Source organism: Dermacentor andersoni, chromosome 1 (assembly GCF_023375885.2).
Source record: "Dermacentor andersoni chromosome 1, qqDerAnde1_hic_scaffold, whole genome shotgun sequence".
Lineage (NCBI taxonomy): Eukaryota > Metazoa > Arthropoda > Arachnida > Ixodida > Ixodidae > Dermacentor > Dermacentor andersoni.
This window is the reverse complement of record NC_092814.1, coordinates 9,389,069-9,410,623: the sequence shown is the minus strand read 5'-3', so window position 1 is coordinate 9,410,623 and position 21,555 is coordinate 9,389,069. Positions and strand designations below refer to the sequence as shown.

The 21,555-nt window shown below is 46.0% G+C and overlaps 1 protein-coding gene and 1 pseudogene across 2 annotated transcripts in view; both read left to right on the top strand.

The window, feature by feature from the left end:
• Positions 1–12,131, top strand: part of LOC126545730 (uncharacterized) — a 984,485-nt gene extending 972,354 nt beyond the window's left edge. For both annotated transcript variants that reach the window (XM_055061186.2, XM_050193681.3), the window contains one exon: positions 11,680–12,131. In XM_055061186.2, the coding sequence (XP_054917161.2) occupies positions 11,680–11,909 (230 nt within the window). In that variant the 3' untranslated portion in view covers positions 11,910–12,131. The remainder of the gene's footprint in view (positions 1–11,679) is intronic.
• A 3,476-nt stretch (positions 12,132–15,607) lies between these two features.
• LOC126545726 (uncharacterized) lies at positions 15,608–19,295 on the top strand (annotated as a pseudogene).
• The last annotated feature ends 2,260 nt before the right edge of the window (positions 19,296–21,555 follow it).

Below are 21,555 nucleotides of genomic sequence, written 5' to 3'. Positions count from 1 at the left end.
TGGGGGTGGTGAATTCAAATGTTCCCACAGTAAGCTTTGCCGTCGTATTTCAGGCTCGTAGTAGTGGCACCATGGTTCGTCCGCGGTCACAATTGCAGACAAGAAGTCGTCACCCTCATTGTGATACCGGAACAGATTAGTCAAGGCAGCGCCGAACTTCTCCGTGTTTTGGTGGTGGTTCAAAATCTTGGGCATCCATTGCACACAAAAGATCCGATAACCGAAATGGTCATGAATTATTGCGTGAACCGAACCGTGACTGGTGTTCACACGCTGTGCCAATTCATCGATGCTTAACCTCCGTTCTTGTCTAAGCAGCTTATCAGCCTTTGCAATTGCATTGGGGGTCATTGCGCGGTGGCTTTGGCCCGGTCTTGGATCGTCTTTGCAACTTTCACGTCCTTCTTTGAACCGCCTGCTTCAACGCTTCACAGTGGCCAAGGAAATGCAATGTTCAACGTACACGGCAGCCATACGGCGACTAATTTCTTTTTGAGAAATACCTTCAGCTGCCAAGAACCTCACGACACCACGCTGTTCAGCTTTTCGAGCGTCCATTATGTCGCGCTCCCATGTTCAACCCTGCAGTATATGAGAACATTAAAGCACATTTATCCTCACACCTGCGTGTCACTTCTGTAGATGAGTCTGGCGTGGGCACTACGCGCATGCCTCGCAGATAATAAACCGAACCAATATTGCGCTGGGTTGGTTGGCTCACTTTCATTTGACTCGCCCTCATACATTAGAAATTCGAAAATGCAGCTTGATAAAGGGCAAAAAAGTGTCACTGGAAACAAAGTTCACTGCACGTAGACACGAAACTTCGCAACAAGACATTTAAATATACGTATAAGCCTTCAAAAATCTCCGTAGCTAAGAAAAAGTCACTGTATATAATGCCTCAAACAAGGCAAATAAACATGCTGCGTGATTACACATTCACAGAACACTGAATAATAGATCCCGCCCCGATTCTACCCACTCCCTCGGATGTATCGCGCGCGACGGAAGGCGGCACGCTTTCTCCCCACTTTTCTCCCTTGCGCACACGAGACTGAGCCACCATCGTCGGCTCACCCATGCCCCCCCTCCCCCCTTTCGCTTTCACTCGTACATACAGCATGCGGCGCAGTCACAATGTTATCGCCCTTGGACATTATACCGAACATGAGGGCGACGGCAGCAATACGCCTGTAGTGTCCATATAATTGCTATCGCAATAATATAGTAAGACTATCCGCCAGCTGAAGCGTTCCGTGGCCCATTACTTTCCGCAAAAGAAGTAACAAAAACGAACTTTCACCATGCGACCATTCGCTGCGCCGCAACAATCCCATTTTTTTGCTTCTGTGGGGCGGCGGCACTGAAATGAAAAAAAAAACGCAGACGAAAGCATGTTGGCCAATATCGAATGCCTACTTTGGGCACCTAATGGGACTAGCGATGGAGTATCGAAGAAAACGTGAGACGCTTATCTAAGCAATGGCAATACCTAAGTAATGGCAAATATCAGTTTAAGCAGAATATATAAAAAACAAGAATAAGCTTGCTAATGAAGTCAGAATACTGAGTTAATAGCTCTCGGATATACGAATATATTTATTTATTTATTTAAAAGTGCCTTACAGGCCTCAAAGGGAGCCATTGAGTAAGGGGGCAGTACATAAAAAATACATAGAATACAAGACATCTATAAACCGTATCTGTTTACAACCTACAACCGCAAGTGCAACCGAGAAGAAAAAAGAATTATTTAGTTCACAATTCACAAGGGAAAAGAAGAAAACATAATATAATAACAAGGAACAAATCCCATAGATTGTTTTCAGTGAAGTCGTGTAATTAACATGAGAGTGTTAAACAGTAATAATGAAAAAAATAATAACAGAAAAGTTACGGACGCGACATTCCAACGCAACGGTAAACATAGCGACATAACGGTAATAATGCAACAATAAACTGTAAAAGATAGTGCAAGTATAGAAAGCATTGTGCGACAAACGTAAAACTTCACATTTCTTTAGTCATGCATTGAGTCAAGGCATCATGGAATGAATCGTAGTTGGACTGGCATGCAATGCTGTCCGGGAGCGAATTCCATATTCTGATAGCACGAGGACGAGCAGAGTAATGGAATGCTTTTGTAGAACCGTAAAGGCGGGCATAGCTGAAATGATTATGAAGCCTATGTGACGTGGAGTAGGGTGGTTTCAAGCATGCGGGTGTTCGAGTGGAGTGAAGGAATTTGTGGAACAGTGATAAAAGGTCAATGTCTCGACGAGTGTTCAAGGATTGTAATGAAAGCTTAAGTTTTATTTGTGTTACACTAGACTGGTAGCTGTAATCGTTGATGATGAAGCGGCTTGCTCTGTTCTGGATCCGTTCTAGTGTTTCAATGAAGTATTTCTGGTGAGGGGACCAAATGGGAGATGCATACTCGAGCTTGGGACGAACGAGAGTTAGGTAAGCTAGCTTGCGAACATTTGAAGGAACATTTCTTAAGTTGCGTCGCAAGTGCCCTAACGATTGGCAGGCATTAGCTGAAATGGACGTGATATGCTCTGTCCAGGAAAGATCCGATGTGAATAGAACTCCTAAATATTTATATTGTGTAGCTGTTGTTACAGTGTAATTGTTAATATGGTAGAGGTAAGGTGAGGTTGCCGACTTCCGGGTAAACGACATTACTTTGCATTTTGTGGTATTGAAAGTCATTAGCCATTTATTGCACCAGCTAATGATTTGTTGAAGGTCTTGCTGAAGAATGAGATGATCATCTGAGTTTTTAATTGGGTGATAAATTATGCAGTCGTCGGCGAATATTCTGATGGAGGAGGACAAATTTTGAGGTAGGTGTTAATAAAAATTGGAAAAAGCAAGGGATCGAGGACGCTACCCTGTGGTACACCAGAAGAAACGTCCGTTATGGAGGAAGAGTAGTTATTTGCAAAAGTAAACTGCTGACAATTAGACAGGAAATTTCGGAGCCATGACAAGGTAAGACAGTCCAATTTAAGTGCGGAGAGTTTTGATATTAGACGACAATGTGCGATAGGGTCGAATGCCTTCGAAAAATCAAGGAACAAGCAATCAATTTGTAAGTTATAAATTAAGTTAGTGTGTAGGTCTGCTGTAAATTCAAATAACTGTGTCTCGCACGAGAGGCCCTTCCTAAAGCCATGCTGATTATGAAAAAGGAATTTGTTAGTCTCAAGATGTCTGTAAATCTGCGAAGCGATAATGTGTTCAAGCAACTTGCGGGGAATACATGTCAATGAAATGGGGCGATAATTCTCACAGGATTTCCTGTTGCCATTTTTAATACAGGTATAACTTTCGCCATCTTCCAATCTGCGGGAAGGTGGCCAGTCGCAAGTGATTGTCTGAATATGTGAAAAAGAATTTTGCTTGATATTTCTACCGTATTCTTTAAAACCTTTAAGTTTATCCCATCTATGCCACATGAAGAAGACATCTTAAGGTTATTTAAGAGAGAAGAGAGGCCCTCCAAAGTGACTTCAATAGGTTCCATGTATTGGTAGCCTAATTCCGAAACAAAAGGTATATTTGAAGTGTTCGCCTGTGTAAATACAGAGCTGAAGAATGAACCTCCGAACATTCGCTCTCTGGAATAGGAATATTGCTGCTGTTTTGTAATGACAAATCATCTGATTCGTTGTTAGGCTTTATTATTTTCCAAAACTTGGCAGGATTGTTCTTAAGCAGCTCAGGAAGATCATTAGAGAAATATTTATCTTTAGCTTCACCTAAAGCTGAGCAGTAGGATTTAAGGTACGTTTTGTAATTCTGCCACGCTGCTGATGTGCGATCTCGCTTAGCGATATTATACAAGCGTTTTTTCTTGTTCCTCATGCGCTGAAGCTTTTTAGTAAACCAAGGGTGCAACTTATCGTTAGTTATATTTATGAGTGGAACATACTTGTCTACTAATGCGCACAGTGTATTTTTAAACATGAGCCTGTTTTCTTCAACGGATCTATCGTAAAATGATGGCCACATTGTGTTTTCGAAGAAAGTTTCAAATTCTCAGATTATTGTTTTATAATTGCCTTTATTGTAATCACGAATTTGTTTTCTCGTTTCACCCGTAACCGGTGGCGTTGTGTTTATCGTTATTTACCTATTGTTTCAGGTGCTGTACTAAGAATGAGATCTAGAACATTGGCACCACGTGTGGGTTTCGTGACAGCTTGAAAGAGATGAAAGTCTAAAGACAAGTTGATCAATTCAGACGATATATGAGAAGGAGATGATAAATTCGTCCAATCGATTAGTGGATAATTGAAATCCCCAAGAACATAAATTAAATCAGCCGTGAAGAGCGGTGTGACCGCTCTTTTAGTAGAGCGGTCACACCTATATATGTCGTACATGTTTGAAGATGAAAAGATTTCATCATTCGTTATTGCAGAATGCAGCCATGCCTCTGTGAAAGCGATAATGTCCGATTTACTGTCTTCCAAGAAGGAAGAGATGAGAACGCGCTTTGATAATATGCTTCGCATGTGAGCATACGATAATGATAGCGAGGGTGAAGTCGGGGTTAGCTTTAGTACTTGGTGACTCTGTGCGCATGCTCCCAACAGTAGCTATCTATTCAGCGGGACAACTGCACTTGCAGAACCATCGTAAATATAAGTTCATGATTCAATACGCAGCTTGTACACTGAAAGCTTGAAATATTTATTCTGGGTTTTCGCAAATTCAATTAGCTTTTGTCTAGCACGTCGAGTTTCCGTTGAAAAATCTTCGCGAATGGAATATGATCTTCCCTTCAGTTTGTGTGCCGAAAAGAGAATGCAATCTTTGTCCTTAAAGACGGTCAGCTTGGCTATGATTGGTCTCCGTTTGTCCTCGCTATATCTTCCCAACCGATGCACCCGCTCAAATTGTTGTTCACTTATTTTGATGCCAAGCTTAGCCGCACAGAAGTCAATTATGTTTTGCTCCGACTTTTTCCAGTCTTCTCTAGTGTTATCTTCCAAACGGAAGAAAAGCAGATTCGAACGTCGCAGCCTGTTCTCTTAGTCGTTACAGCGTGCCTTAATAACAGCCACCTGCTCAGACACCACGCGTACAGCGTCGGAATCTGTCCCAGCTTTAAATGTGCAATTTAACTCCATTGCTTTTTCCAAAGACGCAATCTTGTCACTTAAAATTTTAATTTTGTTGTCAGCTTCCACTTCCTTCTCCCTGGCAGACTTCAAATCAGTATATCAGGGAAGCTTGACCCTCTTCAAGCCGACGGATAGCACCTATAGCCTGGGCAAGTGAATCTGCTTCACCTTTTGTCATAGGGCCAGTATTAGACTCTATATCTCCCGAAAGCAATAGTAAAATAGCAGACAAGGAACGAAATTTGCAAGTGAACAGAGCCATCAAAAACTTCACTTTTTCAATAGACTGTGGTGCGCACGACACCGCCAACAAAGAGTAATTACTGCTTCAAAAACAATGCGCAGCTTTCAGGTAACTAACCTGTAATAATAACCAGCGTGAGTGCGACATCTTGGATGCGATGTCGTGCCCGAAGTGGGAGCCAGCCAGCTGTCCTTTATATCCTGCCTCGGCCGCCGTGAACGCACATGATGTAGTCCTAGGTTGCCAGGTGGACCACTTGGATTCATCTGTAACTGGCGGGTGATGAGCTGGAGTCAGCAATCGTCGATGCGGATCGGCAGGCGGCAGCAGCAGGTCGGCAGGCGGTTGTCGATCCGGGCGAAGCACATGGACGATACCATCAGCGTTATCGTAGCCTGTAATAATAACCAGCGTGAGTGCGACATCTTGGATGCGATGTCGTGCCCTTATGGGCAATAAGTAACGCAAAAAGAGAAAAAAGTGTTACTCGTCCAGATTCAACATCACATGAACCGTAAAGTTTATAGAATGTTGTGAGACTGACAAGTATCTCGTGCGCGAAGGTTCGTACGATATTTCGGAAATATCAATGTTGTCTCTTGACAATTCATTTAGTAAAGATGGCAAGCGAAACTTGAACGTTTGTTTACCATAGCTCGTGCGGCATGTTTCGACTTTGCACTTTTCAGGTTTACGTGTATTATATAAAGGATGGTTTTCTTTAAGTCTCGCAAACTATCTGATGTATGCCCAGATGCGTCAGGTTTGTAATGTCGAGCAAGCCTGTAGGGATACAATGATTTCACGCTAATAATGTTGAATTTATGAAATAATTCTGCAGTGTGCGAGCCAGGAGAAACTTTTAAGGTCATACGAACGGCTCGTTTTTGTAGCGTTTTTCAGTTTTGCCGTGGATCAGACTAGGGCGCTATAGTTCATTATCGAGGAATATAAAGAATTATATAATAATATTTACCGGCACTGGGAACGATGAACTGTGACGGCGCATAAAGCCAGTCGTACGAGCAACTTTCCCCACATGATCGTCCCGTGACATGTTTTCTGAAAAGTAGATTAACCCATTTGGGACCGGTTTCTATTTTTCTTGCTATCTTGAAATAAATCTAATATAATAACTTACCTTTATACTAATAATTCACGTGCAAAAAATTATTACTCTTGCCTAATTAGTTTTTGAAATATAGCCCGTGACCATATGGTCACACTGGGCCCTTACGCTATACAGCAAAATACGCAAAGTGAAAAACATTTATTTCAAGCCATGAAACATCACAAAAAACATACATAGCGAATAGTCGAGCACTTATTTAGTGTGATATGGTTTAAATCATGGAATACACATGCCGTCGTCATACTTTGTGCATTGTGTGTGCACTGCGCTGTTGCAATTATCTCATGCACGCCTCCACCTTTTGTCATTAGGTATTGGTGCAACAAAGTGGGCCACATGGTCATACCATGTACCAGTCAGGGCATCACCAGCCCTTGGGATTCTGCGTTGACCAGGTCCTCTGTGTTTATTGTCCCATCGCATCAGGCAGCTTTGTGCAATTTGCGTGCGGAATTCCACCTGCGTGACGTTGAACCCTGTGCTACGAATTAGCGCCCAAGCGTTGCTGATAGATACATCACAAAGTCAAGTGAAAATCGGCCACCACCACTTTTTGTTTCGGATTACAATCCTGTGGGCGCCTACATTTGCATCCATCTGGTCCGTACCTCCCATAAGACTTGTACTGAGCAACAGTGTTTTTTGCGGGCCACCTTCATTTGCTTGTTCTGAACACGAGAGTAGCTGTCTGCAGATGACATTGGTTCTACGCCGTTAATGGTGCTCACGATCGTTATTACAGAATTCTCCATCCAGCGGACAACAATTATCCCATTGTCACTCAGCACGGACTCTGCGTGCCCGCGAGGCTGGCGCTTGACGTATTCTGGTCGAGCGATAGGGCACTGTTTGGGAAAACGGCTCTGCTTCACTGTACCCATGCCTTCGTAGCCCTGTGCCTTGAAATGCCTGAGTAGCGGCATGCCTGTGAATAAATTATCAAAATAGAAAAAGAAAGGAAGGTCGTGTGTCTCTGCTGCGAGTTCATCCACCATTTGAAGAAGTTGCGCCGCTGCTTTTCCGAAGTCCTTTTCATATTTTTCAGATGCTCCGGGATCCCCTGCTTGCCTTGATACACTTTTAAGGTTACAAGGTATCCGTTCTTGGCATTTAGGCACCATACTTTATACCCGAAGTGGACAGGCCTTCGCGTATGAACTGTTTACAGCCATGACAACAATAATACTCAATCATACTTTCGTCATAGCTCAGGTGACGCACAGGTTGAAAGTGCTCCAGAAACCTTGCTTTCAATAGTGCCATCAATGGACGCAATTTTGCCAACTTGTCACTAAGCGATAGGCTTGCATTTCGCACAGTGCAGGAATCGCATTATCTGTACGAAGCGATTTCTTCGCATAGCATTATAGGCCATCGTGTTGCGCATATCCAAGCCGCTGTCCCAATAACATTTTTCCCTGGCAAGCGGTTATCGCCGGACAAAACGAACACTCCAAGAAAACCTAATTCTTCTTTGGTAAACTCTGGAACGGGCATATTGAAAAATAACGCACACTTTCTTGTTTGTACGACTAGCAGCTCCACGACGGCTTCCTCAAAAAAGATTTCGAACAATTCAACAGGTGAAAAGTCACTGTAACCAGCAAAGTTTGAGTAGGGAAATATGCCAAGGCTTTTCTGCAGATCACCGTTCGTCCACTTAGAAGCAGTGGATAATTTCGCAGGAATGGCCGCATCAACTACAGCACAAGAAACCTCTCATGTTCCGTCACCTTGCCTGCCGGGGTCACCATCGTTCGAGTCGGATCCACCAATGCGGCGTCAGTCAGAGAAAACAGTTTCAGCGCCGGCTTATAGCTTCCGCCCGATTAGATTGTCAATGAGCCCGCCTGAGTCTTCATCGGCCGACTCTTCATTCGAATAGGTGCTACACTCTCATGGGTCAATATAAATCACTGACACGTCGTCATCGTCTTCTTCGAGTATCTTCGCCATTTATTTCCAACGCCCATGGTGCGGCGCCACACCCACACTATATCATGTCACATGGGAATGTAAACACAATCATTCATTCCACCAACACAATAACCGAAGTGCGGAGCAATGGGAGAGTCGGCTTACCAGCTGCGAGCTCACGGCCCAAAGGGCCTTAGTGCAGCAAGCTAGTGAGGTGGCTAGGCTCAGTGGAGCCCTGGAATAGGGGCCCACCCTTGCCGGAAGAGGCTCCAAGTCGCCGGCGCCCAAGAAGACGACGGAGACCTCGAGACGCTAAATCCTTGAAGGAACCAAATAAAGTTTTTCTCTCTCTCTCTCTCTCTCCAACATCAACCTATTCAGACCATAAAATAAGAAATAACCACTGTGGAAATGCGCCAGCAGCCGTGCAAGAGATGAGAATGCAGTTTATAAAAAAATAAAAAGTTAGGTAGCCTAAAGGCCCAGCGTGACCATATGGCAACGCACAAGGTAACACGCTTGTTCATGGATAAATCAAACATTAAGCTTTCACAAATGATCATCGAAGGTCACATATTCAAAGAGCGATATGGAGGTAAGGATATCCGACCATTGCTTAAACAAGTAGTGGAAAAAAAAAACATTACCCCTTGGAGTGATGCATGGTGATGCTACTCGCGCAGCAACACTTATTCCCGCCTTTGCGAGGGGCTCCCACAAAATGACTGACACCTGCTGCCACTTGATATCCGTAAAGGGAACTCTCATCTGTCTAACGGCATGTCAAAGGTGATTTTGGTGCCGTTTTGTCAATCTTAATTAATTGAAATCCACTTTGCAGACTAACGTGACCATATGGTCACGCTGGTCTTTAATGAGTTAAAAGCGCGAACGACTTCTACTTCAGTGTGAGCTATCATGACGCGGGTGGAAGATGGAAACATTTTTGACGCGGGTGGAACATTACAGCTTTAGTCTTTTGAACATTGATCTTTAAATCGTTTTCAAGAGCCCAAGAAATAATTAGTGCTATAGTCTTATTGGCTCTTTCAGCCAACTCGACACTTGAAACCCTGGAAGAGAATAAACTTGTGTCGTCGGCGTATATGATGTACTTTGACGCATTATCAATATTCACGAGTTCATTAATGTATAGTATGAAAAGGAAAGGGCCCAAAATGCTCCCTTGAGGAACACCAGAAGTTAGCAGTTTTACTGAAGCATGATGTCGGTTAATGTCAACGAATTGTTTGCGATGTTGTAAGTATGAATAAATTAAGGACAATACTTTCCCACAGTAACCGTAGTGCTCAAGTTTCTGAAGAAGGGTGTGATGACTGATGAGATCGAAAGCTTTAGTGAAGTCTAGGAAAACTCCCAGAACGATATTTTCTTCTCAAAATTTTCTAGTGTAAATTTCTTCTGAGTAAGGAATGCTAATTCACTCGACATGTTTGGGCGGAAACCATACTGCGACGAATTTCGTGTTTGGTGATGACCAGAAAAAATTGGAAGTTCAGCCGGAAAGCACCGATTGCGATAGCAAATTAGCAGATAGCTGTACAAAGTAAGGATAGTAGTTTTATCGGTCGTATGAACTTGTAAACATTCGCTTACTAACCAAATCCACAACGATAGAAAAGCGTTACTCAACGAGGACGTCGAACGAAAGAGGCGCACGGAGGCAGCGCTCGTCGTGGAACAGGCGTCCGCGATGCACCGCAGCCGCCGGAGCAGAAGGCCCCTCGCGCGCCGGCTCACCCGCTCTCGCTCGCACGGAACCTCGCGGCGACGGCAGAAATGCGACTCAAGTGTCCACACAATTGCTATCACAATAAAACATGTCATGCTCGTAAGGATTATTTTTTCAAAGCCTTTAGCAAACATAGGAAGAATAGAAATGGGCTGATAATTGGACATATCATCACTATTCCCCTTTCTATAAATTACAACAATCCTAGCAGATTGCATGTTAAGTGGAAAAACGCCCGATAACAAAAATATTAAATGTCTGTGTTAGACAGTGTCCAGTGATATCTATATGACTGGACTTGTCTGACTGGACCTGTCTGGGCCCACCTGAATTAAAGGAATGCTGTAGTTACTTCGTCCTCTGCGATTGGTTTTAGCAACATTGTGTATTGATTTTGTGGTCCCATAAAGCGTAAGCTGTTGTAGTTACCGAGTGTTGGGGCCAATGAAAGAAAATAATCATTAAACGCATTAGGTGGATTAACACCATTTAGTTTCACGTCATCTTTCACAATTTTTCTAATTGCGTTTTGTGATCGTCCTATCAAGAGTTTAGAATTCTCCATAGATCCATCATCAGGTGCCAATTGTCTGCGTTACGACTTCTACCAAGTTGCATGGCGGCTACGTGAAACGTGTACCTCCACCAATAATGTTACGTATAACTCCGCTACAAGGCTATGCATAAAATATATGTACGCGGTAGTCCAAACGCGACCAAGATGGCGATCAACTAGAATCGGCACCATCTCCTCCTGGTCATCGTCTTCACCATAGCCACGCTGACGGCCTCGGTCACAGGCGATTGTGCTGAAATTTTTCCGCGCAACACGAGGCCTTCATTTTGTGTTGTGATGGCTCGCTCAATTCGTTATGACTTCCGAAATGTGAATTCCACCACTTTGTCAGCTTTCTGCATTTCTGGATAGCTTTATTTAGTTGGAATGCTCCAGTGCGCCCGTTGAAAAACGCTTGGCGGTGCCCAGAATGCTCTCTTACTACATGCTTTTATGACTAGTTCCTCCGGTTCAGGTTATTGTTGTGGTATATAATCAAGAACAAAGACTCGAAGGTTGTAGCGGCCAGCCCTGTCAAAGCATTTGTCTCGTTTTATTTACTGCGTCGCTGTCATATAAATGTTATTACATACATTGCGTCACCCGAGGTATTGGAACTTATTGCGCTTTCACAATCTCGTGCACGTGTTTTGTGGTACAAGAACAAGTGGCCTGATAATTGCACTGCAATCGAATGAATTTGTCGAGGGCATAACAAATCCTCCAATTTCATTGCCTGCCTCAACGTGCCAGCCATGTCGTTTCATCCTACAGATTCTCGGTATATTGCACGTGTAACCTGGTGGCAACAACTTTCCAGCATACTAGCCCGTCCTAGCTACGGAAATATGACACGTTGAGCGACTGTGTTGAGTGTGCGCATATCTAGGTTCATTGGAAGGCATGTGAGAGCGTCGCTCGTATCAAACTGCGCAGGCGAGCAGCTGGAGCAAGTGAGCCTGGAGGCGTTCCCGTGCGCGCCCTCCTCCACGCTGTGCGGCCGCACGGCGCGCGCCGAGCAGCTCGAGTCCCTGGCCGGCCGCCAGCTGGCGTGCCGCCACGGCGAGCGATGGCACCTGCGGGGCGTGGGCGCGCAGCCCGGCGAGCAGCGCTTCCACCAGCTGGACGGGCCGCGCCTCGCGTGGATCCGCGAGGCCGTGTCCTGAGCCGCCGCCGCTGTCACAGCTCTTGCAGTGTGGCGCCACCAGGCGTATTGCGTGATGTGTTCACAAAGCTCGTCAGAAAGCCAAGAATGGCGTTGAAGGAAAATAAACCGCAGAAAGACATTGAAAAGAATTGGAAAACAAAGTAAGCAATAGTATCTATTGTATGCAGCCTTTTTAACCCTTGTGGTAAATGTGAAAACATAAAACTGCATTTTTCTCAAATTGCCGTTTCTGTTCTTTTTTTGACCTAATATATATTTAGCACGAACTTACTTTCTAGATTATAGCGAAAATTTTGCAGCTATAGATTGTATTGCCAAGTCTAAACGTAATATTTTGAAGCAAACTTTCTATTCACGAATATAAAACCTAGAGAATTCGTATTTGATAGGTCATGACATGTGAGAACAATATTTTTTTATTCTAACACAAATCGAATTTTCTTACCCTCCACCTGAAACAGCAGTGCATAATATAGGCCTGTCAATCTGAATCATCATCTCGCCACTACTTTCACAAAGAACGTACAGTCAACCACAAAATACTGACCGTAAGATCTGAGAAAACTTTGGATTTCCGAGCAGTTTGAGACTGTAGCCTGTAAGGCGTTGCGGCACCATGTTGCTCCTATTCCTTGCTTGGAAATTCAAATACCAGGCTGCTTACCGGGGCTATTCAACTGTTTCGCCGATCCGTGCACTGTTGTGCATGCAGTTGGCGAACATGCGGCGTTGCAACAAGTTCGCCAACCATCGCCGCCCTGCTACCCCGCTGTCAACGTGCGCATTCGGCTGACGAAACTGGTGAGAAACTAGGCCGCCACTATGGGAGCCTCTTGAACATTCACTGACATGCTATTCGCACCAGAGCCTAACCATTATGCATACAGCTTGCGTTTTACAAGAATGCATCACAAGGAAATTGGTTACATCAACCAGCATGCTAAAACACGTGCGTGCTGGTGATATAAACTTTATTACTAACTGATGAGGTCGGTCCAGCGAAAGGCTTGACCATGCAACTGCAGATTTAATAAATCGTGGCAGATCAAAGGATAGAAATGAAGAAAAGAAACGCACACAAATTCACTCGCAGAAACATGTAAACAATAGTGAGCGCGATGACATGAAAAATGTGGAGCTTTTTGACACCATCAATCAACTAAACGTTGTCCATCTCTGTCCCTTTAGCCATACACGCTTAAACTACAGGTCTGGACTTGCATTCTACAAGCTGCGGTTCCGCACCATTGCTTCATAAAATTCTCTACATCTGCGCATCCGCTGAGAATAGAAAATATGGAAACGGATGGGAGAATATTGTGGCAGCCAGCTTTATCGGTGAAGAATTACTATTAGGCATGAACGTTACATAGTTTCGGTTTTCCTTTCGCTCAGTTTATAAACCAGCGTTTGTACTTCACTGTCAAGAAATAAACTTCCAACTGTGACCGCGCTTTGAGATCGTATTGTTGTGTCATCCTCCGTGTTTTCAGGCGCCATTTGGAGAGCATGACAGCTCAGCAATACTTACTTACCGGTATTCTATATTGGCGATGAATATTGTGACGATCCATTTTTGTATCTCATTGTGCTCGCCCTTTGATATTTGCTCCAATGATGTCGACCTGTTATGCTATGCGGTGGAAGACAAAAATAAAATGTTCAATATTCGACCTCTGGCCGTTGGCAAGGGCCAACTGCAACGAATTTCTAGACCGCGTAAAAATCCCCGTTTCAGGTAATGTAGACATCCTCTATGGAAAATTGTACGCTTGAAATGGGAGTGGACGCTTTATTAAGCGTTCGCAAAAATAAACGTTTTTCATGCCGAAATAAAAGTCGCAATTTCACTCGAAAGGCGTCGATTGCGATAGCAAATAATTAGAAAGCTATTCGAACTAAAGCTAGTAGTTTATCGGCAGTATAAACTTGTAAACATTCGCTCACTAACTAAATTGACAAGCATACAGTGCCACGCGCGCACTCTTGATGACCGCGGACACTCGCTGTCGAAACGCTCGCGTGAGGAAGCCCGGCAGCTGGATCTTCGTGCGGCCTCGCGAACGAAGCGACTGAGTCGGGGTGCTTCGTTGGCGTTGAAGCCAGAGACAGCACGCAGGTTAATTGGCTCGCTGCTGCGGGCGCTATCGTAATCGTCTTACGGGACACATGGACGGACAGTTTTTCTCGTTTCGTAAGCATACGCTTACGCATTTAATTGAACGTCGCCATTACCACTCGCCGGAAGTGACCTACTATTTAGTGTACGGAACCAGCGCGCTTTTATGTGCCGTGTACCAGCAAGCAGTTCCCGCACGTCTGCAGCCACAGAGTTGGTATTCATGCGCTGAAGCAACAGCGTTGCGCGCCCGCGATGTCCAGCCAAGTATGGTCCGAGACGACCCGCTTTTCTGTGCGCCGTGTTCAAAGAGCCTCCACGCGTTCTGTTTCCACTCGGAGAAGAGCGCATTGGGGTGATTCCCGCGCAACGCCGACGCGATGGACGGGCGGCGCAGTCACGGCGTGTGGTGGTACGGGAATAGAACGCGTCACACCAGACCCGCTGGAGCAGAGCGCATCGCGCGCAAGCTTCATTGAAGCGTGGTGAGTTTGCGCCTTCGACAAGGCGCTCGCTCTCCGCGCACTTATGCGCTGCATGCGACAACTGATCGCCGCGGCCGGCCAGGTGCAACGCGCAGGCTCACGTTTTGGCGATCGCAACAAGGTACCTAGTAGCGAAGCTTCCATAGAAGCCCATTCGTTCAAAACATGGCGCTCCATCGGCGGTTCAAGGGGCGCCATCCGTACGAGGCACTTCCGCCGCAAGAAAAAACAACGCCATATCTGCTAAAAACAAAGGGGGCGTCATTTTGTTCTCGAAGGCGCGAAATTTGTTTGGGTGGTCGGCCATTAGAACTGTATATTTAAATGCCATTCGACTTGATGGGCGTTTTGAGCTTTCAGCGTGGAAAGCGATGCAAGAAATGGTCAGTCGTACGGGTGTCAAAACCGCACCCCTGAACCGAACATGCTTTCTTTGCAGGCCGACGAAAGCTTTAGGTGTAAAGTGCTGGTTCAATCGTCGGACACCAAGCCCGTTGGCCTGCGCAGTCGCACGAAAGCAACTAAAGTAGGCGATTACCTGGCGGTCGTAACTCGCTAGTTTTGACTGAACAAGTTGAGAAACTATGATCCTACCCACGTCACCAATTTCAGACAAACGCCAACAAGCAAAAGAGCACAACGTGTTCATCAATCAATCAATCTCTTTATTTCACATTCATTCATTTACAAAAAATGAACGCAGGGACAAGGACTAAAAGCTGCTTTTTTGCACCTCGACAAGGTTCTTGAACATATTCATGACAACGGGGACGCAATAAAATAATGTTTGTACACTTTAGTGTACCCAATGTACAATCAATGAAAATCAATCAGTGATAAATGTGTTAGGTGAAATCTACAATCAGTGTTACAATGCAGTGTGTTTAGTCAGCATAAATGACATATATGAATATAGCAGTATACACTCAGTGCGCTGCGACTGGCGCGCCGCCGCGCGGCTGTCAGAGAGGACACTCGTTGAGAACCCGAGCAGAAGAAAACGTCTCCATGCTGCCGCCGGAATACGAATCCATGCCGCCATGGAGACGCGTACGCCGTGACCGCGTCGTTTACGCGTAGTTGATTGGAATAATGAATTGCTGCGTAGTCGGCTGCACCAACAGGTACACGTCGTGCCCAGCGGGGACGATGTTTCACGGTTTCTCAACTCGTCCGCGCTTTCTCGGGCAGCGGCATCAGTGGATCACAGCTGTGCGACGGGAAAAGTAAGTTTGGTTCCCGTGACCGTGTCTTCTCTCTCGGCCGTCTCGCGTTCTGCGTTTTTGTTTTTGTTGTGCCACTAACTTCTGCACATTTCAGTGCCGACGGAACAAACTGGGATCCCTCTCGGCACGCGAAGATATGCAGCGTCCATTTCGCCGTCCAAGGATATGTCGTCCCCGTCGTACGTGCCAACGATATTTCCTCACGAGTACCGCAAGCGCTCCGTGCTTCTGGAAGATAAGGCTGGACGCAACGTGACAACTCCGCGAAATAGGCGCTTCCTTTTTAAACTAGCTGTCGGGTATTGGCATTTTTAGATGCGATAATTTCTTGGCGACACCCGAGCCAAGATTTCTTCAGTGCTCGATGGTTCGTGTGACCGATTTCACTCTAGTGCTGGCAAAGGCGCAGCCGCTAGAGCAGAGGTGCGTAAACTCTGGGTCGAAACTCCTCTCTCCGAGAGGTCGCGGGACGATGTGGTCGCGGCTCCTCGAAGAGTTCCTCTAATTAATTCAGAAATAGTACGGCGGGGTAGCCATACGACACTCAGAAGCTTTGAGAGGTGACTAGAGCATAGCTTGGCTTACAACATAAATCCCGCAAAAAAGAAAAGCGCAGTGACTTCACACAGACGAGATGGCCAAGTGCGCACACACTTAGAGTGGTGCATACTTGGGAGTAAACAGCAGTGCATGTAGTCGTTCCGGGGGTGATCAAACGCGCAGTGTGCAGCATGGGGACAAATTTGCATGCCGAAGAAAAATCGAGTCTGTTTATTCTCGTCTTAAGAGATCTGGCAGTCGTTAGTTTTTGTTTGTTTGTTTTGGTCTTTCACCAGAGCCTGACAGGGAGAGAAGGGGGAGCAGATTGATGATATGGACCTGTTGGCTGTACACGAGATTGCTCTAATCTAAAGCAGTTCTACAGCAGCACCTCAGTCCGTGCGTGCTATGTCAGTGTGAGCCAAACATTGCTGATTGCAGCTGTTCAAAACTTACAGTAGCAGCGCCCCCCCTCCCCTAATTAGACAGACATTTTCTCGTTCAATGCCAGCCTACATTGTGATTATCTAGAGACGTTACGGTGTGCATTTTTCTTCTTAGAATTAAGGAGCGGAGAATAGCCGCAACAACTGCTGCAGATTTCACCCGCTCCTTAACATCTTTGCCAAACGTTGTGCAAGCTGGACCACCTACGGCCACCATGGATGTGCCAGCTAAAGCCCCTACATCCACGCGTCACCGCCGGCCAGGTTAAGTACCGCCAACCTGCCCTCCTCCTCCACGCTCCTCTCCCACTCACCTCCTCAGCTTCCGGCGTCAAGCGGAACTTACGTAGCTTCAGCTTCCTGTTCCGAGTGGAATTGACCCTATGTTTTTTTAGCGTTGTTTACTTTCGCGTCTACGGAGAGGCTTTAATTGCACCAGCTGCGGTTGAAACTGTTAATGCGATTCCATCCAAGAACCACCGCCTACTGTAATCGGCGATCTGGTCGTGTTCGCTGCTTCGCGTCAACCTGCGACAAGTTGTGCCACGAGAGACAACGTACAGTGGAATGTAGTGCCTGGGTGCTTGGAGACCGCTCCCGTTTTTTGTGCATTTGGAAAACAGCGACCGCAAACTACTACTTCAGCGGAATACAACAGCTTGTCCCCTTTGAATTCTTCTTGTTTTGAAGCATACATCCCCTCCAGCCAGGACGTATGGAGGGACTTTAGTGAAGGAGTTCGCGACGCCAATTTGTACGGCAGACGCATAGAGTTTATGCTGTTGATTCTGAGGTTGAACTTGTCTCGTACGGCAGATCGAAGGTAACGAACGTCCCAAGTGCGTGCACTGCGTGAAGAACTGCAATGACGTGAAGCTATGAAATATAACAAGTTCAAATTTGCGTGGAGGGCATTCATTGACATGGTGAAAACAAGTGTGCTTTTCTTGTGCGATATGAGTGGAGGTGTGCAGTGAATTGGTGCGTGCGCGCGTGTTGTAACGCGTGCAAAGGTGTACGGCGAATTGTGTTCGTGTCGTGTATTGTGCCCCAGCCCATGGCTCTCCGCACTTTGTCAGAGAAAGGGGACGACAGGCAAAGCGTGCGGGCGCAGCGTACGCAAACAAGCACGTAGATGCACACGAATGACGCTTGGTGGAATGGCTAGAGCGAGCTACTCAAATTAGCACCGGTTGCTAAGCACGGGCGTCTCGCCATCGTCTGCAATCACAGTGGAAATTCTCGCAGCGCAACTCCAGGAAGCGTAAACGCCGGAACCGGAAATCTTAAAACCGGACATGCCGGAACCGGAAATGCCGGAAGCGGAAATGCCGGAACCGGATTTGGTGTGAGGGGAAAAGGCGGTTGTCGCTACTTAAGAAAGCGGCGGTGGCGCGTGGATGGAGGGGCTTTAGTGCCAGCTTCTCCAGCACCAGCAGTCACACTACCACTGGAGGAATGTGAAGGCACCGATGGAGATAACCAACCCAAACTGCAAGGAATTGAGGCAGGTTCTGCTGTACTACCATAAGGTACCGAGTAAGTGCCCACTCGAAATTTACAGATTATAAAAAAAGGAATGCAGGGTGGGTGCTTCTTGTGTTTGAAAGCTAAACGGCAGAATAGACATATTGTCATAAATGACAAACAATGCAGCAGTGAATAACAAACAACTGAACATTTATTGTGGTAACCTTGTGGCCAAAAACAAACGAAAAGCAGCCTTTACTGCCTCCGTTAAAAGCACATCACCCCGATGCAACACACATCAAAGTAATGGTACACTGAAAAGCAACCTGGAACACGAAACGTGCACAGTCCTATCGTGTGTAGAACGGCTTGAGAAGAATAATCTGAACCAGCTCGGGTCGCAAATGGCTGCATGAAAAAAGCAAGGTTTTGTGAGCCGCCACTTCATAGTTCGAGTCCTCCAGACATCCAACAATCCTGTAGGGTCCAATCCTTGCTGTTGTTATCCCTATTAAACACATGCAATGGTAGTTGCCTTGTTCATCACAATGAACGTTCATTCAGTTTCACCTAGTTTTCCGGGGGTACTGTGGTGAGCCTTGCATGGGCTTTTGTGTCTTTGTGTGCCTTGTTAGGACTCCTCGACGTGGCATACAATCGGTATTCTAGAGTAAGATAAAGCTAGAAAACACCTTGTTCTCTTGTCCGAAAATTTTAACAAGCCATCAATTTTTGCAGGTCTCAGCTCAGATGCTAGAGACACCACAAGCCCACAGCACAGGAGTCCGGATGATTGCCTGCACCCTGTTCGCCGGTGCATACGAGGCATCCACCCAGGTTGAATTCTTTGCACCTGAACAGCCTGCAACGGCTAACGCATGTGTTACTGCATTACGTTTGGAAGACCACCAAGCAAAGGGTTTCTATGGCTACAAGTCCATGGTGGACAAGGAAAACGACCATGCCCTCAGAGACCTGACTGGGGTGACAGTTACGGTGTTTCTGGCCCTGTTGAGCCTCTGGCCCCAGGTAAATGTTAGATCAGCTTCCAAATGTCACCAACGAGAGCACATTCACAAGTTGCCCAATTTAATTTGAACCGAAGAATAGATATGCTGATGTCATGCGCGTTCATATAAAGGTGCAGCCTTTCTTTATATTTGATGTTGTCCCTTGGGAATTTGAGAACAACCTCACACAGTTTTTTCTGGTTATGGATAATTAACTGCATAGATATGTACAAGATGTGTAATGTACTAGGGGTTTCTTTACATTTTAACGTGCCATGGAATTTGTCGGAGCATATGGTACTGCAGCATGGCGGTACTTCTTGTTTTCACGTGCGTTAGCAGACAGTCTATCTGCTAACGAGATTTCAGCTACCTCAGTGCAAGCTGAGTGACATAGCGATCACAACTAAAACAAAAAACTGACTTCCTGGTTTGACAATATTTATTTAAGGTTAGTGATGGGGAATTGTTTTTAGCACATTTCTAGTTTAGGACATGTTCTCAACAGGAAACCACATGCCCAAACTCAAATCTTAAAACAAGCTGTTCGTACTAGGTGCATAAACATAGGTGCTGGAGAAAGTCAGCCTTTGGGAAGCGTTTATTTCACCAGACGATAGCCGTGAAATGGTGTCTGTTCTTGTTGGGTTCAAACGCTGGCTTTGTGCGTACGTCCGTTGAACTTTTGATGAAGAAGGACATGGTGGTGCAGTGAGATCAGGTGCATCTTTTAATCCTTTCACGTCGCACTTCAAGAAACGTATGCAAGACATTTTAATACTGCACAAAATTGAGGGAACAACTTCATAAACCTTATTAGCTCACCATCTACCTTTCACAAAATTTGGGAATGCAATGCGAGGTCAGCTAGGGCTGTGCACGATTTATTTATTTGTTAGGAACATGAAGCAGTGAACTGAGTTGCCTAACATATTAACGTAAACACACCTAGCGGCATGGCACCGCTACGACTACTCTGTAGAATCAAGCTAGAACGAAGAGTAGCTTGGCTACAAAAACTATGGAGTGCAGGAAAAACAAAGTGCGGCTGTCCGGCCTGCGTAAGTAAGCTGTGCGGACCTTGTGATGACAGAAGTGCATAAACATACACGCTTCTGCGCATGTGCATTTCTCGTATATATTTCACGACGACATTGAGGAGTAAACAGTTGAAAGTAGCACCTGTCCTGTGTTTGACCTTCCTTTTGTGCCGTATCCCTTGTTAGCGCTTTACAAAACTTTTTTTTTGGAAAACAACATGAATAAAGAAACGGGTTGTTACACCGAGCGACAAATTTAAGGGAACCACTGCGCAAGACGCGGCGACATGGCTGCGAATAGTCGTGACCCGAAGCCACGATCGCAACACAGCAACGCCGCCTAGCTAGTGGCCCCAATTTCATCTAACAGACAGACAGACAAAGAACTTTATTTACATGGTCCTGAGAAGCTTTGCCCTAGCGCAGAGCTGCGGGTCGCTCCCACGTGGAGACTGGTAGGCCGAGCCTAACCGCCGCATCGTGGGCTGTCTGGACAGCCCAAGCTTGACGTGAAAGTTCTGAGCTCTGGATGGCAGAGCTCCATCCTTCTTCCGTGATGTGATTGGGTCCCTGTAACGAGGGTCATCGCCAGAGCACGTGTGCGAGATTGCTAACAGCCCCACAGTCGGGGCAAGTAGAGCTAAAAGCCTCTGGAGTGATCGTATGGAAAAGCGCCAGGTTTGGATAGCACTTAGTCTGAAGCATGCGTAATGTGGACGCCAGAGTCTAGCCAATTTGCTATGAGGGGGAGGATAAGTCCTCCTACCCAGGTGATAATGCGTAGTGATTTCGCTGAAAGTGGCGAAAGTGTCCCCAAACTCGAGAACCCCGGAGTCTGAGCTCCACCCTGCTCCCGCGCGGTGGGTTAGTGCGCGCGCTTAGGAGTGGGCGCTGTCATTGAGATTGGGAGAGGAGTCAAGCTTGGGGTCGAGATGCGCCGTAAACCATGCGATGGTGTGCGGAGAGATTATCTTGTTCTTGAGAATCTTGTGAGCCTCCTCAGCGATGGATCCTGAAGCAAAAGCCCTGACCGCCGATCTCGAATCGGTGAAGATTTCTGAACGGCTGTTATCTAGGAGTGCTATCGCAACTGCGACCTGCTCCGCTCTGGTTGGTGTTGAGCACCTCAGGGAAGCCGCATTCACTATGTGTCCATTGTAATCAACGAGGGCAATGGCGAAGTTAGACGACTGTCCATATTAAGCCATCGATAATTCTAAATAGTCTCAACATACTGCAAGTACACGGGTTGTAGGTGAGAGCAGCATTCCGGGCAAGTTGGTAATCCATTGCTTAAATGATATTGCG